This window comes from Hoplias malabaricus, chromosome 8 (assembly GCF_029633855.1).
Source record: "Hoplias malabaricus isolate fHopMal1 chromosome 8, fHopMal1.hap1, whole genome shotgun sequence".
Taxonomy (NCBI): domain Eukaryota; kingdom Metazoa; phylum Chordata; class Actinopteri; order Characiformes; family Erythrinidae; genus Hoplias; species Hoplias malabaricus.
This window is the reverse complement of record NC_089807.1, coordinates 21657309-21676095: the sequence shown is the minus strand read 5'-3', so window position 1 is coordinate 21676095 and position 18787 is coordinate 21657309. Positions and strand designations below refer to the sequence as shown.

The 18787-nt window shown below is 35.8% G+C and overlaps 1 protein-coding gene across 2 annotated transcripts in view; it reads left to right on the top strand.

The window, feature by feature from the left end:
• Positions 1-18787, top strand: part of itga9 (integrin, alpha 9) — an 87577-nt gene that overhangs the window by 17237 nt on the left and 51553 nt on the right. For both annotated transcript variants that reach the window (XM_066679436.1, XM_066679435.1), the window contains exons 4-15: positions 3275-3398; positions 5462-5529; positions 7113-7242; positions 7336-7421; positions 7529-7591; positions 8067-8204; positions 8413-8518; positions 9543-9637; positions 10143-10233; positions 10992-11037; positions 11160-11314; positions 13389-13549. In XM_066679436.1, coding sequence (XP_066535533.1) covers positions 3275-3398; positions 5462-5529; positions 7113-7242; positions 7336-7421; positions 7529-7591; positions 8067-8204; positions 8413-8518; positions 9543-9637; positions 10143-10233; positions 10992-11037; positions 11160-11314; positions 13389-13549 — 1263 coding nt within the window. The remainder of the gene's footprint in view (positions 1-3274; positions 3399-5461; positions 5530-7112; positions 7243-7335; positions 7422-7528; positions 7592-8066; positions 8205-8412; positions 8519-9542; positions 9638-10142; positions 10234-10991; positions 11038-11159; positions 11315-13388; positions 13550-18787) is intronic.

Genomic DNA, 18787 nt, shown 5'->3' with positions numbered 1-18787 from the left:
TGCTCAGACAAATAGCTTCTAAAATTTTATTTTCTAAAGTGCTTAAAGTGCTAAAAAGGTTTGCACAGTCCTGTGTAACTCAGCCTTTATATGGCGTAACCTGTCCAAAGCCTCGCTATAAGTTCCCGTAGCAAAAAACATATCTCTGTAGAGTTTTTGAGGCTTTTTACATGATTCCTCAATGAAAGCACTCCCTTATATGGTGATCATTTGAAATTAATGGGTGGAGATTATGGTAAGTTAATTGTAAAGAAACATGCACACCCTCCCAATTTGCAAATGTTTGGTATTCACCAAAATATACTTGTTCTACAAAAATATCTGGTGTTTAAATAGCGTTTATAAAGCTGACTGAAAGTTTTCGGGAATGTCTGTTTCCTGGGTACTGATCATAGTTAAAGCACCTTGAGTCACGCTGAAACCAGCCCCAGAATGTAGAAGACTGAGCATTTGTCTGTTTTTATTTCCTCTCAAAATTCCTTTTCTTATTTCAAATAAGAAAGCTGATCATGGGCCATTGCACCTAACCTTTTATTTTCTGTAGAGCTTTAGCTTGACGCGCCCAAGGAAGTTGTCATTGTTCGTGCACTTTTTAGACCGATTTGTCGATTTGTCTTGTATGCGCTGGTGTCATTGCTAGGTTATGTGTGTATGTAGTGAAGTAGTACTTGAAGAGCTTTGGTCAAAATGCCATTATTGTGCAATATTGATATCCCTAAAATGTCTCTCAACCAATCACATTGTGGGCTGGGAATTTACGTGTAATACGTGCTGTTTATATTTTAGCTAGTTGTGGCTGTGGAGTATAATACAGAATTGGTCTGCACCATGTTCCAGCTGCCGAGTGAAATACAGAATTGTGCGACGCTGCTTGTGCCTGTTTAGAAAGTCTTTTTATGTGACGTTTAAGTGTTTTTGGCTGTTTGTATTTTAGCCGCATGTGGCTGTCGAGACTAATGCAATATCTGCCCACACCTTCTGTTTCAGCGCGGCAGCGCCACTGGAAGGAAAGAAGTGAGCGGTGAGCGTATTATACATTGGTGAGAGTGGAGGCGTTATGGTTATATTTTTGTCAAATATAATAATATCAAAGTGATGTTCACTAAAATAAAAGTTATATAAAATGAGGTTTTATTTTGTTGTTGTTTTCCATTATTTTAAAACAAAACCGAAACTGCATCTGCACTCTCTGTTGGGCTAAATGGTGATAAAAAGCAGAACTCAAGTAAGTAGGTATATAACTTCGTGTTACAGAGAAAAAAATATTTATTCACAAAATAGTGTCAGTTTTATTAACAAAACCCAATATAAGTAATTATACTATACAATTGGAGCCATATTTTGTAACACTTTTAAAGAGACAATTCCCCAATGTTTAATCCAATAGAATACAAATATGTAGGTTTTTTAAGAACAAATAATCTAATCATTGTTGAAAAGCCCTGACGACAGCTTTAGAATTTGATATATTTATTTACACTGTATTTCTTTTTTTTGTAACCAAGGGACATCAAATGTTACAAACAGTGGTTAAAGCATTGCAAATCATGGAAAATACCAGCTAAATTAAGATAAACCACAAGCCATATTATACAAATATTTGATTCGTCAGAGTTCGTCAGAACAAATATTGTTCAATATTTGTTTATTATACAAATATTTGATTCGTCAGAACAGTGTTCTGTTTTCTGGAAATGAAAGTCAAAGTGATCAAGGCTCCAATAATCAGGCTCCAATGATCCTCCCAATGATTTTAAAATAAAATACAAAATTAAACCTCACTTCTACCTTTTCTCTTGATATTACATATTACACTGCTTGGCTATGTGTTTTTAAATGGTATTTGTTGTGTTATTTTATTTAGTGAGCACTTTTGGAGGATGTGGAGTTGATAGTTGAATACTCATTGTATTGTTACGTATTCGTTCATTTTGGTGCTTGACTGGCTTTGATTCTCGGTCAAATCAGAAAATAAGAAAGGAGGTAATATATGAACATTCTAAGCAGTTTATTTGGGAAGAATATGTTGATAATATATAGCAATTAGATAGCTAGCATATAGCATTAGAATCATTGACCTTTAGGCTCCTCAATTATTTCTTGTCTTTGACATATACTGTGTTGTACTAGAAAAGAACATAATTTTTGAACATTTTGAACAGACACTTCTCGTATATAAACTATTTCTATGTCTATGTCCTTTTCTTCATATGTCATATTGAAACTTTTATTTCACCTTTTTTTTTTAAATGTGTACTTGTATGGTCAGAAGACCATAAGAATATGCGCACATATAAGCACATAGTGTTCCCAGTGCGTCTAGAGAATCATCTCTCTCGCTCTTTCTCTGTGTGTGTGTCTGTGCATGTGTGAATTCATTTCTGTACAAAAACTACTTTGATCAGAGAATAACTGAGTGAACAATGCAATATGACATCATCAGTGATATCATATGATATCATCAGTACCTAAATGACACAAACCAATGCCATTATTCATTACAAAGAGTGAATTCATAATCCTGCCTAATTAGATTTAGTGCAACAACTTAATTGAAACAATGAAAAAAAATTGATTTTGTATATTATATACAATTAAGTTTTCATTGTATTTTCTGTATGTGGCACTACTAGCAAGTTTTGGTCTGTACTAATTTATGAAGGTGAAATTATGGAGCAAGTAATATAATATCTATTAATATATCCAGGCAACACTGTAAACAGGTATGTGTGCCTGTGCACTCAACCGTTACAGCCATAGTCCCAGTGATTTGGTTTCGATGGCCAGTGTAAGACCCAGAGGGCTGTCTCAACTCTGAGAGGATCTGATCTAACCGGCTCCTTATTTACTCACAGTGTACTAATGTTTATTTGAAACACAAGAGGAGGAAGGTAGTTACTTGTATACAGTCACTGGCTAATATTAATCAGGAAAAATCTCTTTCTTTTTCTCTCTTACAAATGCTGCAAAAATAAAACAACAAAAACAAACCCACTGCTCACTGTTGTCCTGTGTCTCTGTCCTAATGTAAACTCCTGTGCACTCCATATTCCCTACAAAGTTCAATGCCCTGAGAGGCTTTGTTGTCAGAAAGACAACAATAGAATGAAGACGTTGGTTCCTTAAAACCACTAATAACATGGGCCTATTTAATGATCAAGTAAACTCTGTGTCCTCAAGATAATGCTTTATAATATCTGTGCTATTGTGTGCCTGTGTGGCTAGATTTCTGTAAATCGTCTCTTATACCCTTTCTTTATTTACTTCTCTATAGGCCTGTGCACACCGTTGGAAAAATGTCTACTATGAGTCTGAGCACATCTTACCTCATGGTTATTGCTCTGTGATCCCAACCACATTGCAGGGAAAGACGCAGGCACTCATTCCATGTTATGAGGGTAAAGTAAATTTACATATATGCTGTGGTTTTTCTGTTTTCCAAAAGTTGTATATTAGCCCAGTTTTTTAATTCATAAAAATGCTACCAAAGAAAATAGAAGAAACAACACATTTGGACCACTGAACATGCTTAAGTTATAATATTATGCTGTTGTTATAATGTCAAATAGCATACACTCACAATGGCAATTCATAATACTGACTGGAGGAATTTAGCCATACAGGCCAATTTATAAAATCAAATGTCTTGTTAAAACTACAGTCCCACACACTGATGTGTCCAGCTCCAGTAGGATGACACAGAGACATAAGAAGTGGTGTCACTGTCACACAGCTCCATAGTTCTGGGGTTGTGGGTTCAATTCTCACCTTAGGACACTGTGTGTAAGGTGTTTAATGTGTTCTACCTGTGTCTGTGTTGATTTATTTCCCATAGTCCAAAAACACATGGTGGTATGTGGATTGGCTATGCAAAACCTGTCAATAGATGTAAGTGTTCTGTGCCCACTGATGGACTGGTGCCCAGTCCACGGTGTGTTTCTGTCTTGGGCCTAATGATTCTGGGTAAGCTCCAGACCCACTGCAACCCTGGACAGGATAAAGTGATTACAGAAAATGAATAAATGAACACTTCATAAAGTGTTTTTGGTTTGCTGCTGGACATGACAGTTTCCCATCTACTAGGTTTTCTGTATCATGACAGTGTTTGTTTGTTGTCGTTTACTCTTTAAACAGCAACAATGTGGTATCCTTTTGTTGTGGTTTCTTTCTGCAGGTGTCTTTGGAGCCATTGCATCATATGAATAGGAAACAGATATATAGAAATAAAATATTTTCACGATTTCTCAGATTATGTACACCATAGCTGGCTCTAAGTGTGTCCATTTTTGTGATTGTGTTTTGAGCTTCTAATGAGTTATGATGGGTGAAAGGGAAAAGGCATGAAAACACTTCACCCTTTTCAATAAAGATGTGCTGATGATTATCATAAAAAGGTTTTAAAACTCAAATGGCTTAAAGGATGCTTTCGAATGAACCACAAAGAAGAACCATTTTAAAAATCTTTCCATTGATGCATCTTTAAAGTCAACATGAAAAAAGAATAATCTTTTACGTTATGTCTCTATATGGTTTCAGTTTGTAATCTTCCATTAAACTGTGTTAGCCTGCCACTAAGGCATTGCATGAATTTTGAATATATGACCATCATATTCAATTTTCCATCTCCCCCTCCTTACACCTGCAACTCTAATCCAACAGATATGTTCAATTTCATCAGAGACCCTTTCTGATGTGTTTTACTTTGAAACATACCACATCACTGATGGAAGTACTGCTGGAGTACTGACTGACATATACATAGGAATACCCTAGCATTATTAGAATTATCTGAAATATGTTTTCATGGAATATCATTTTGATGCATTTATCTGTAATTGTGTTGTTGTTGTTGTTTGTTTTTTTTTTTTTAATAATGGCATAACATGAAATCAGTTGTATTTGACATTGTATTTTATTCTTGACATACATCAGTGTATTGTTGCAGGTACTTTTAGCATATTTAGCATACATTTTTCATTTTATCTTTTTATCATATATCTATGTTTATTTTGATATGACTGAAAAAGAAGGTAAGAAAATTCCTTTCACAAGAAGAATTCTCATCATTCAACTCCAAGGCCACTCTGGCCACCATTATTTATCCTCCGTTTCTCTTCATGACTCTGACCCTGCGCTGGGAATCAGATGTTTGTAGAGGGTTTTGTGGGGTTCCAAGCCCAATATTTTCTGAAACGGGAGAGCACAGACACCCTCCAACTCCTCCCTCTCTGCCAAACTGTGAGTTTTTGTTGAATACGGTGCTGCTGGGTTGTTCAAGTCTGTGTCTCTGCCCCCAGATTCCTCTTGGATGGATCTGGGGCTTTGACTAACTCCATATGGAATGCAGGAGGGACTCCAGTAAATGCTGGCTCAGTCATACAGCGAAATCATTTTGTGGTTTGCTGATATTTTTCCCCTTTCTCTCTCACTCTGTCTCTATCTCTCTCTCTCCCTTCTGTAGACTATAAGAAAATGTATGGGGAAGAACATGGCTCGTGCCAAGCAGGGATAGCGGGTGTTTTCAATGAGGTCAGTAGCAGTGCACGTGTTGCACAGCATTTTATTTATTTTTTGTTACTATGTTGCCATTTTGTATTTTGTGATGCTTCTTGTTTGTGCAGTCTGTTATTGGCATGTTGCAATGTTTCCATTCTCTCCTTAAATCCATCAACAGGGCTCTTGTTTTGCCACATCCGAGTCTGCAAAAGTTCATAACAAAGAAAAGTTCTATCTTTTGTTCCCTGTTCCCACTTGTTTTTCATTATCTAGAACCCTTACTCACTACATGAGTCATTTCACTATGTTGTAATGCACGTTGGTGCCATGTTTTCCATTTGTTTTTTGTTGTTCTATTGGCCATTTCAAACATTTGGTTTTAGTGCTGCAAGTTCATTTATGTGATACCCAGTGATTGTGCAGTACTGCCCAGTGTGATATTTGCAGTAGGTACCAGAACAGCATGGGTGCAAAATCACTACTCAAAATGTTTCTGGAGGCAGTGCTGCATGTGTGGCATAGAAACGTTATTATTATTGACCAGCCCACATGTGGGGATGAATGTGATTGATTCAAATGGATTAAGCAGAGATTTTCAAAAAAACACCATAAACCAGAAAAGCTCCACCTGCCTTGTGCCAGACACTGGACTAAATAAGCTGTTACAGACAATGAATGATTCAATGAATGAATGGTCTTGTTAGAATATTATGTTGACAAAGTATTGAATCATCAGATGAGTAGAGAAGAAATCTTCCAATTTCATTAAGGTTATCATAGATAAATTGGTAGACCTCTTTTAATGAGAGGTTTGGAAGACTTGACACAGAACAGTAGAATTTTTTGCAGGCTTGAAGTACATCCTCCCCAGGTGTTTCAAAAATGTGTCAGGATTTTATCATAGGAAACTGGCTCCCCATTAACATCTTGTGCGACCATCAAGACCATATGCATGTAAACCAGATGGTTGGCCTGTAAGAAAGCTTTGTCACTTGGAAGCTAGTGACTCAGCTGGAGGTGATGTTTTGCATGTTTGATTATCTTGACCTCCATGTCAAATTCCATTTGTGTGGGGTTTTTTTCTGACAAATGAAAAAATACTTACTTGGATAGCCGTTTGTAGTTTTAAATGAACGGAGATATTTTGTGTTTGTTCATTTAAAGGTGACATTCACAAAAAACTTTTTTATAAATTCTGAAGAGGTTTTCTAACCATTTGTTAGCTCTCCAGTCTGTTTGCACACCAGACATTGGTCTAATCTGTTCATAAAGCACCAGTTTCAGTAAACCAGTAAAAAACGAAGTGGCTTGGTCCGATACAATAGGCTTTCTCTCCCTGCTCATAGCAGAAAAATGCAGTGACCCCTCCAAAGGTTGAAAAAGAGAAGAGGACATTACTTTATTCCTGCCCCATAGGTGGGACATATTGACTAGAAATATTGAATATAGAATATTTTGCTGTTTCAGATTATTTAGCTACGAACCCACTCTAAAATTGGGAGAGAGCTAACTATGTGAAAGAAAACACAGACCGAATTTGCTACAAAACTAAACAACTTGAGTTACAAGGTTCTGTGGTAATGACATGTTTTTGAAAAATGCTCTTAATGTACTAGGAACTTGTCGTTTTGGGGGCACCTGGATCATACTACTGGACAGGAACAGTGAAAGTGTTGAACATAACTTCCAATACACAATACACCCTGAAAAAAGAAGATGTGACTTCTCAAAGATACAGTTACCTGGGTTGGTATCATCTTCTTTTTTAACCAAAGCACAATAAAGATTCAGCATCTCCATTGAACATCTTCACCTCTGTCACTTCCTTTTTTAAAATAGGTTATGCAGTGACAGCTGGCCACTTTTCTTCAACCACAGCTATTGATGTAGCTGCTGGAGCCCCTCAGGACAGTGGTGGAGGAAAAGTAGGTGGAATCTGTTTCCTCAATTTTTATGGTTTTTCCAGTATTCTTTGTGTAAAGGAAACATATGTCTGACACACTTTTGACACTTTCATGTCTTCTTTTTGTAGGTTTACATTTTCAGAATTGAGGGTACATCTCTTGTGAAGATCTTTCAAGCCTCAGGGAAAATGGTTTGTTAAAAAATATGAAGACTAGACTAAGAAGTTATTTTGCGCAAAATACTTTTCTTAATTTTACATCAGCAAACTCAGCATTGTTCAACAAAACCTAGATATAAAACCTAGCAGTCAACAGCTCATATGTTTTGGAAGAGCTACAATGCCTATTTGTATGAAAATTATGGACTGGAGTGGAAATGCTCACTCCCTTAATGATTGTCAAAAACAGGTTTAGCTAGAAGTGCACATGTATTTTTTAGTTTTGTGACATTCTTCACTTTTTGTAATATTCATAATTTCCTTTTATCATACTTTAATTGTACCAAAAGCAGTTTTCTTGTTCCTAGTATTATAACATTTGATTAATTTTAATTTATTGCTAACAATCAAGCAAATTTATAGATTTTAACAAGGGTGATTTACAATGAATATGTGTGCAGGGTTTGAAAAGTGACCTGTTTTGCTCTGTGCTATGGTTTGGTTTCAGATGGGCTCTTACTTTGGCTCCTCACTGTGTGCAGTTGACCTGAACGCAGATGGGCTGTCAGATCTGCTCGTGGGGGCACCCATGTTCAGCGAGGTTCGGGATGAAGGCCAGGTGTCTGTTTATCTCAGCAGGGGCAATGTGAGTTCACTCTAATTTCTTAAGGCAACATTTGTAATATTATAAACAGTATGCACGGTTCACAGTTGTAAACATTACCGAATGTCCATTGAAGCTGACTGTAATGGTTAAATATATCTCTTGGTGTTTTAGTATAAATAAGTGTGACTAAGATAAATCAGGCTTTTGTATGATATTTAGCTTCATAGAGTATTATGTGTTCATGCAGGGAGTGATGGAAGAGGCTGAAATTTTGAATGGAGAAAATGCTTACAATGCCCATTTTGGAGAGGGAATCACTGCCATTGGTGACATTGACGATGATGGTTTTCAAGGTCAGAAAATGCAAACTGTTCTCAGTTAAACATTTCTGTTTTCAGCATGGCTGTAGCTATTATTTTGTTTAAGAACAATTAAGAACAACTTAACAAATAAATCCAGATATCATATTTATATTCATTCATTTTCTGTAGCCACTCCATCCTGTAACTGAAAAGTGAAACGCAGTCCATTTTTTGGGGTCTATTCATGGGTTGTAGCTGATTTCACAGTGCAAATTTATTTTATTGAATGCATATATACTGTGAACGATTAGTGGATTAGTAACACCTACCTTGTATCTACTTTCATTGTCCATTTTATCAACTCCACTGTCCATACAGAGCACTTTCTAGTTCTACAATTACAGACTAGAGACTAATCTGTTGCTGTTTGTGTTGGTCATCCTCTAGTCCTTCATCGGTGGACACAGAACACCTTTGGCTGGATATTTTTGATTGGTGGACTAGGTGAAAAGGCGTTAAAAAAAAGTATGCAGAAAAACAGGAGGACTACGCACTGTAATTGCTGAACTACCAAGTGCTCCTCTATGATCAGTGGAAGTGATAAAAAGGACAATGAGTGTAGTGTTTCTAATCCAGTGATTAGGTTTTTCACCCTGAAAGTGAAGGACTTTCATCACAAGGTATCCTAAAATATGCAATCCAAAAACAGTCAAGTGCATATTATTATCCTGGAGTGGTTCCTGGTTTTTAATAGCATTGTTTTACACCTACTGATAATAGCGTAATATTTTACGCTATTAATACACACAAGTGGCCAGTAAATTAAGAATGTATAGTCAAATACAATTTGTCTTAAAGCACACATGGGTTTCTACGCTCCCTGACACACAAAAAGCATTCATTCATTCATTCATTCATTGTCTGTAACCGCTAATCCAGTTCAGGGTACACACAAAGCAGAGTCATGTATTTGAGTTTCTCTCATGCCCACACACACACTCTCTGCCTCCCTCTGTTGATATTTTTACTCCCATTCCCTTTCTCATTCACTGCTCCATCTGTCTTTGTGATAAAGATGTAGCAATAGGAGCTCCCAAAGAAGATGACTATGGAGGTGCAGTGTACCTCTACCATGGGGATGCTATGGGAATAGTCAGCAAGTACTCAATGGTAACCTAACAGCTTTACAACTAATACATTCATGCTTTTAGAACTGCTCAGAGGCCATTATTACTATATTATATTATGATATTGACAAAAATGTACAGTATGCAATTTACCCCTTTAACACATTCTAATATTTATTGACTGTGGTGTCTATTATTAGTCATAGGTCCAAATATTTAGGAAGGTGTTTTGAACAATAAAGATATTTTTGCAATTTCATACAAACTTGAAATTTAACCATGTCACGTTTTCACATTATTAGTTCACCAATGTATTTCATATATATAAATGCATAGTCATAAATCTAATCATTACACATCTTTCTCTTGCTTGTCACAAAGCAAATTAGAAAGTAATCCTTCATCAGCTTGCTGAGAAACATAATGACAATCAAAATAACACTTTTTAATTATTGATCACAGCACTTCTCACGAGCCCTCATGAGTGCACTATGTTATTGCAGCTGTTATGTAAATATGATCAGAAGGCAGATTATCTCTTTTTACAGAGGTTGTCTGGGCGAAGCATCAATCCAACCCTTCAAATGTTTGGCCAGTCAATATCCGGCAACGTAGACATGGATGGAAATGGATATCCAGGTTTGGCTAAAGTTTATACATCAGTTTCAGCTCAAAGGAACACTTAAAGTTCTAAATGAATTCAAAAACCACCCAGTAAGAACCATATTAAATGCCAGACAGCTCAGTCACTAAAGGAAGGAAACAACTTGTGTATGAACTGACCTTGAATCAGATTATTTGACTCTGAGTCAGCCATACTCAAGTGATTTTAAATCATAGTCAGAGGGGGTATAACTTTGTAAAAAGAATCATATGAATTAGAGTGAAAAGACTATTTTAAGACATTTCCTTTATGTATTTGATTTGACATTTCAAGCTGAACTGTGCTGTATTACACTAAGCTTGTGGCTAGTTTCATTCTTCGTCTTTGCTGCCTGGCATCTAGAAGGATGAAACTAAATCTTGGATTAATGATGAAATGGAAAACCTTTTGTTTATTTTAAGATAATCAGAGGCAATATATTAATAAGTTAATTTCTGGCTTAATTGCCTGAGCTGCTCTCACAAAAGTTTTCGCAGCCTTGTGATGCTGTGGCAGGAGGCATTTTGTTTACAGCATTCCTGAGTGGACACTCTGACCTACTCAGATTAGGAAAGAATTAAAATATAGAGTAAACTATGTCCTTCACAAGTAGGGAATAATATGTAGAGAATTCTATTCATACAATGTAAGTAAATAGAGAAGATGACTCACATGACAACTACTAAGATAGTGGCTTTATTGCATGGTTCTTAAAACTGATAATCTAACATTTCTGAAAAATATCTTATCACAGATGTAACAATTGGAGCCTTCATGGCAGACAGTGTGGTGTTATTAAGGTGAGAAAAGCAAGTATTGGTGCTAGTATATAAACCAAAGTAAATATGTTCCAATTAAAAATCTTCAATGTCTGTCCACCCCTCATACCTGTGTCTTCTTATTGCCTTTGCTGAGTGAATAGGTCCAGACCAGTCATCACCGTGGACGTGTCTATATTACTGCCATCCTCTATAAATATTTCTGTGCCTCAGTGTCATGAAGGTCCACAGCACCTCAACTGCTTCAATGTTTCTATCTGTATGAGCTTCCATGGAAAAAGTGTACCTGGACAAATAGGTAATATGGACTGAAATAGAGAAATATTTAAGTATTATTGTATTTTATGTGGTACCATTTAAATCTTTAAAATGGTTCTAAATTTAAAGTTCTGACATCTGTTTCTCACTCCCATGATTTGAGCTGTAGATTTTGAAATATTTTAGTGGTTAATGCACCTGTAATTTAAACATGCTGTGTTTTTTTTTTTTTTGGTTTTTTTTTTTAAATGAACGTAGAGTGTTGTGTTAAATATGATGTGGCTGCCTGTCTGGTTATACTAGATGATTTAAATGGATTCATAAACAATGAAATTGTCACCTTGACAGTCTGACATGTTCAAATATGATCCAAAGACAACAAAAACCTTGTGTTGCTGACAAGGAGTTCCCCTAACCATTTTAGTCAGCTGATAAATTAATCAAATATCCATATTCATTAACTCTTATGCATCCTTGATTATCAATATTAGTGACAATTCAGATACAAATCAATCATAACATTATGACCACCTCTCAGCTCCATTGACCCTTTAGGAGAACTCTGTTTTTCTACAATTAAAACACCTGTACCGTGTTCGTCTAACTTGTAGATGTAAAGTCAAAGATAGTAGCTCATATTGCTACTGTAGCATTATTTTATATATATTGCTATTGTAACATTACACTGTGGTCTTTTGAATAGTTTCAAAGGCTTCTTGGATTTGTGGCCAATGAAGAAATCCAGTGAGAGCTGGACTTGCAACAAGGAATGAAAAAATCTCTACGGATATCTCTGAATTGGGACATAGAACCATGTTCACTCACTAAAAAACAAATACAACATGCAAATACACTACGAATAAACAGCGCTTAATGTTAACACCCCAATTGTTGTGGTTTTCAAAGTCGGTGGTTCCCATTAGAGACCGTGTTTTGCGATGTCGTTGGCTATATTTTGGGGGAGCTCTGCTTATGGAAAAGCTACCAGGGACCAGGTCCAAAATGCATGTAAAGCTGAGCAGAGCTGAGTTGAATAGGTAAATTGCAAAGGAAAAGTGACATAATTGTATCATTCTATGTGAATGTTAAATTAACTTTCACCAGCTTGTCTATATTGTTTTGTCCCCAAAGCTTCGAGACTTCTGTGTTGCTTAAGTCTCATGCTAGTGTGGACTAGTGCTCCATGTCAATTATTCTAAGATTCAACAGAGTGAATGTGGTGCTAAATATGTCTTCTCTGTGGTTGTGGATTAAAGAGAGTGGGTGTGTTTATTGACCTCTCAGTAGGTATGGTCTTATGGGGTATGCACTATTGAGTATTATGCAATTGGATGGTTCTGAGTGAGGAAAGAAGGGCTTTTCTTTTTTCGCCGCTTGGCAATGGCCCTGGAAAGTACTACAGCACCTCCTGTAAGGCTATGGTGAAACACTCCCTTTCCTTGTGTCAGAGTAAGGTCATGCTCCATCACAGCTGGAGGACACAGACACAAAGTCACTCACTCAAGCCCAGCAAAAAAGATGTGTATTTGTAATTCTTAAAGTTTGTCTTTTTTGTTAGGGTTGGGGTTAGATTTTCTTACACATTCTACATATCTACATACACTTTTGCTGTATTTTATTGCATTATTATTGTACAAAAACAAAATGTTAGTGTTTGTATCTGTTACCCCTCATAGAACGTTAATATAGAAACTCCCTCTGAGACCATTAGAACAGTAATGATCCTTAATCACTGGATTTTCTTAGCAGGGTCCAGCACAGAAAGGGTGTGCCCTCCATTTAACAATACTCAAATGTGACCTCATGCCTATCAGTCCTGTTTTTTTTTTAAACTGCTTTTTCCAAAATGTCTCAGCTATTTTCTCAAACTACCAGGAAGTGAATGATAAACATGGCCTCATTCGATAAAGTCCCAAGATTTTTTAAATGTTATGTTTTGTGTGATTTCCAGGTCTGTCACTAGGGCAACCTGATATCTCATTGAGTTTTAAAGGAACACGTTGCTCTCAAATGCTTGTTTTAGATATGTCATTGTCTGTACATTTAGAACAGGGCTTGTAGTCAATTTCTTTTAAGAACAAACTGCTAATGTAGTCAACTCTGTGTTTTCTTAGAACTGCTGTACAATTTAACAGCCGATGCGGAAAAGAGACACAAAGGCCTACCGTACCGGATCTATTTCACACATAATGGAGAACAGACTGGTGTTGTGAGTCAGCTTTTCAGGCTTAGCATCCATCGACAAGAATGCCATCAGTATACAGCCTATGTACGAGTAAGTATATTTTAGAACTTTTGGGGCACTCGTCTTCATTAATGCCATATATACCAATAATAAGAGCAGAGTTTTTGTATACCTGAAGCTTTCAGAATCATAAATTAAACTTTTCAGCATCTCAAAGTCTTTCTAATTTTTTTGGTGGTTCCCTGTTTTTGTGATCTCACTTTCTCCCATGACCTGTTGGTCAAGACTTCAGAGGTCAAGACTTATTGTGCCAGACTTAAGTTCATGTTGAACTTTTATAATGCAGCACAAAAATGTTAGCGGGACTATTTAGTTCATCTAAACTTACTTAGATGTTTATTTTTGAAGGACTTTCTGAAAATTTCTTCTGTTGGTTTCTTTTAAAACTTCATTCATTAAAAACATGAGAAAACGAGCAATTTTTATCATGTTAACACTGAGAATATATATAGATTCTAATACTATTAAAATGCACACAAGTTTACTCGTGTCTGTTTATAAAACACATTCAAAAGACAAGATTTGCTAAAGTGCTGCACAAAAGAATCAAGTAATGTCAAATTATGAAAAAAGACATAAATACAATTAATTCAATGCATTAAATGAGAAAATGATAGTAATGATACAGGTGAAATAAGAGGACAAATCATATATTCTGGCCTGTAAACCTTAAAATGACTTCAACAGAAAAAATCTCCACACTTAAAAAATAGCTTCTTATTTAAGGCAATGGTCCTAATTAGAATCCTGTGAGTGTGTTACAGCAGTTGCAAAACTTTAACACGGATTTTTACACAGATACAAATTTCAGTCAGAGACTTAGAAAAACAGAAGTACAATATTCTGACAACCCAAGGATGTACAGCCCTGCAATGTTTTGTGCTTAAAGCTTTAATGCTGTAAGAATAGAAAATGCTGTGTCCAAGGTGTTTTCTGTAATATTTGTATTATGGCAGTAAATTTGTCTGTATATGATTCTGTGAGTCTCTGTGTATTTTATGTGAGAGATGTATAGTTTAATTCATTGCAGTTGAAATTTGAATGTGTTGAATATTCAGCCAGCCATATCCTAGGGAAAATCCTATCATATTGTAAGGAATGCTGTATGAAAAACCATATAGAGAATAATTTAGAAAAACACAAGCACAGTGTTTATGTTTAGGATCTACAATCCTTTAGAGGTTGGTATTTTTAGCTTCAGAGCTGAAGAAGGAGTAACTGTTTAAACTTTGAGAGAGGAATAATATTCAATTCTTTTTAAAATCAATGGGGAAATCCCTGTGTCACGGATCACGGGGCGGACTGACGGAAGCGGACGCACTTGCTAAAACACGGAGAGTTTTTATTATAACAAAAGATCTAACTAAACAAATACACGCTACACAGGAAACAACAATACAGGACTGGGAAACGAAACGACATGACTAGACTAGGAAAGAGCAAAACAACAAACCATACGAAACAAAGAAACAACACGACATGACTTGGAAAGACAACGAAACGACTTGACTGGGTAGTAAACAATACAAGACAAATGAACGACACAGGAGAGACACAAGGGAACTTAAATACAAGACATAAACGAGACACACCTGGACAGATAACGAGGAGGATGGGTTAACACATGACACAGAAGAGAAGGCAGAACAAAAGCAGGGCAAGGGCGGAGACAAGAACATAAACAAAACATAGCCATGTGCTAAAAGAGCACATGACCGGGGAAAAAAGAGGTGACGAGACGAGGGCGTGACACCCTGATCCAGCTGATTTCCTAACTAAAATCAAATGCTCAAAGCTTGGAAAATATATTCCAAATAATTTATTCAGATTGGATATTTTGTCAATCCAAATTTTTTTAAAAAATCAGGAATTGATTGATTTGTAGCAGTTTAAAACATGAAAACATTTAGCAAAACCACTACTCACAAAAACTCTGTTGTGAAATTATTTTAAATTGACATGTATTAGAAATGTGCAAGTTCTATGTTTTTTGTTTTTTTTTTCCAGTGAGAGCTAGAGTGATGAAGATATCATTCACTCATAGGCCTCTCGATTAAAAATGTAAAAATTTGACATGACGGGTCCCAGTCTACATGGATCTAATCCTGTGAACTTTGATGGACATAGCTTAAAAATGAACAAATTAGAACAGTTTAAACTATTTATGAACACATTTCAATGCCTTCCTATGATTTTAAGAGTTTTGTATTCCAAATGTTTTGTTTTTTTTTCAAAATTTAAATGCTTACTGCACAAATATTATTGCACTTATCCAAAACTGTATACAATCCCACTTCTCATCAATAAGATGCACGAATCAATGTTAGAACAGGGTTGATATTTCAGTTATAAACTAGTTATAAACTAAGCACACCTCAACACTAATTATTTCAACACTGCAACTGAGTTCATATACCCTTACAATGAGATAACAGAGGTCTGACTGGTTCAGAGTACTGCTGAATTTGTTTTTAAACCTTTGATATAGCTATGCAGTTTAATCCATGTTTTACAAGAAATTGCCTCATAGTGACCACATAGCTTTTTGGTCACTGTTGTATTGAATGCCTGGCATTAGCGTATGGAGTGTGTGGAGCATCTATGTACTCAGGGTCTCGGCAGGACAGCAACTACAATAAGGAGTCCCATACAAAACCTGTAAACATGTCTGCCACTGCTTTACACGACCCTTAAGGCCTTCTCTCACAAGGGGATGCAGTGCTTGTTCAGTCAGTTTTTTTTTCCTTCAACAAGCCTTACATGAAAATTAAATCATAGTATACCAATATGTGCTGTTAGAAACAAGTCTGCAAGTCACTTTTAAAAGTAAATAAGTGAAAACAGTGATCACATCACAAACATCATTAATCAGTTCTGATTTTTGGCTAAAATGAGATTGCGTTACATTGACACTTCACATTCATAAATGTAAGTGATCTGTATCTGCCTGCAATGTGAATTCAAGAATTTGTCCCTGAAATGGCCTACTGTAGTCACACACACTAATTCTTGTTTCCTTTTTTTCTTCTTCATCTTAACTCATTCCATTGTATGCACAAAACACCCCCTACAGGAATGCATTGAAATGTGTCCAAAAACTTTTCAATAAAATGTAAAATTGCTCTAATTTGTTCAATTTTCAAGCTAAAGCCACCAAAATTCACATGGTGGGACCTTGGCACATTGGGACACATCATCTCAAATTCCAGATCTATAGACATAGCCCTAGGCCTCATGATCTTTAACCTCATTCAGCATAACATTTATATATTCTTTCTAACAGCTGTATATTTGCAATCATTTTACAACATAGTTTTCAAATATTGAACATTTGTTTGGCACTAGGGAGGATACATAGCCCCATTGATTTCATGCTATTAATGTTGTCAGTTTGCTCAAATATTATACTGTTAAGAATGCTACTGTTTATTTAGTTAATTTATATAAATTTTGTGAAACATCTTACCAGAGTTTGCTTTTGCTGGGTTTAAAAATTACATTTTTTTTCTATATTGTTAAAATCAGACTACATTACACCATTTTATTGCTGGTAATAAAAAACTGTGACATCCTAAGGGTTCATTTGAGAGCATTTCTCATAAGAGTTAAATGCTAACGTCCTCTTAACTGGATTACATTTGCCATCTGCTTTGTGGTACAGCACTGCCATCTCTGTGGGTGATCTGTAAAGTATCAGAAAGGATAAACATATGTCTGCTGAAGTAAAGAGAAGTGTTTCACTAGTAGGATTAACTTGACATGGAAGACTTATCCTGCAATCTTTCTGTCTAGGAAGAAGCTTTAACAACAATATAGAATTAGGTGTTTGAATACATGTTTGGCCTAAATTAATTTGAAACACAATGAAATGGGTCAGATTTTGTATGCTGAAACCTTCAAATAATTTTAGTTGCTGAAAATCATGTAAATTTAATGTGCATTGCATAATTTAACATTGCAACACACTGCAGTTTTAGCTGCAAATGTTACAACTAAATGCTGACCAACTTATCATTTAGCAAATATATTAGATATTTCAATTAAAAAATTGATATAAGATGTTTACCTCTGGAAAGATTTGTATGAGGCATTTTACTTAAAAGTGAGTTTTGCTGTTAACAAAAACTTTTTGTAACAGTTGACTAAAGGCATATATAAAATTAATAACTCAAACTTTGAATATTGAATTGTATTGGCTTATTTTTAAATATTTATCACTTTGAAATAATTTAAAATGCTATTCTATCGATTTCATCATCTCATCAAAATTGAAAGGGAATGTCTACAATTATGGGGAAATGCTGTTCTCTGATTTGTTTAGGTTCAGAAGGTTATCATCTGGGAATTACTCCTATTGATTGAATTACAGCAGAAAATTATTTTTAACTCAAGTTGTTTTATTTTTGTGGCTTTTCTGGTCTGTGTTTTCTTTCATGCAGTTAGTGCTCTCCTTTAGTTTCGGTTCCATCTAAAGCAAAAATAAGTCCTGTGGTGTCTTTGTTGTCTAAAATCCTCCAAACTACCACTTTTTTGAGCAGAGAGAAAGCCTAGCATACAGTAGACACTTTTGTTTTTTACCCATTTACTGACACTGGGGCTTTGTAAAAACATTAGATTGCAAACAGACTGGAGAGCAGCAAATGGTGAGTAAACATCCTCAAAATTGTATGAAAAGTGTATATATATAATAATCTGGCTAAAGCCACATGAAGCCAGTCTTAGTAGCATGAGAGTGCTTTTTGCAAAATATGAGCACTTATCCCCCCTTCTTAACATAGTGTTGTTGTTGTTGGCTGAGTAGTGCTGTTTGAAGCTTGTGTAAGATTGGTGTCTGTGGTTACATTTACATTTATGCATTTGGCAGACGCTTTTATCCAAAGCGACTTACAAAAAGAGGATCTAACATTTAAACTACAGCACAAATTATACAAAATACCTTACATTAAGTGCAATATGCCAGGAAGTAATAAGTGCATTAAAGAAAGACTTTCAGTGCAAAAGATACTCTCGGAAGAGCTGGGTTTACAAGGATTTCTTGAATGCGGAGAGGGTTCCTGTTGCTCTGATAGTGCTTGGAAGCTCGTTCCACCAGCATGGTACCAGCTTCCAAGCACTATCAGAGCAACAGGAACCCTTTCCGCATTCAAGAAATCCTTGAAAACCCAGCTCTTCCTGGTTATGAGGTGTCTGAGCTTTGCTTAGACTGGTCATGGCAGACATGCTCATTGTTGGTTTTAGATTTTAGAGTTTATCATACTGGTTGTATGG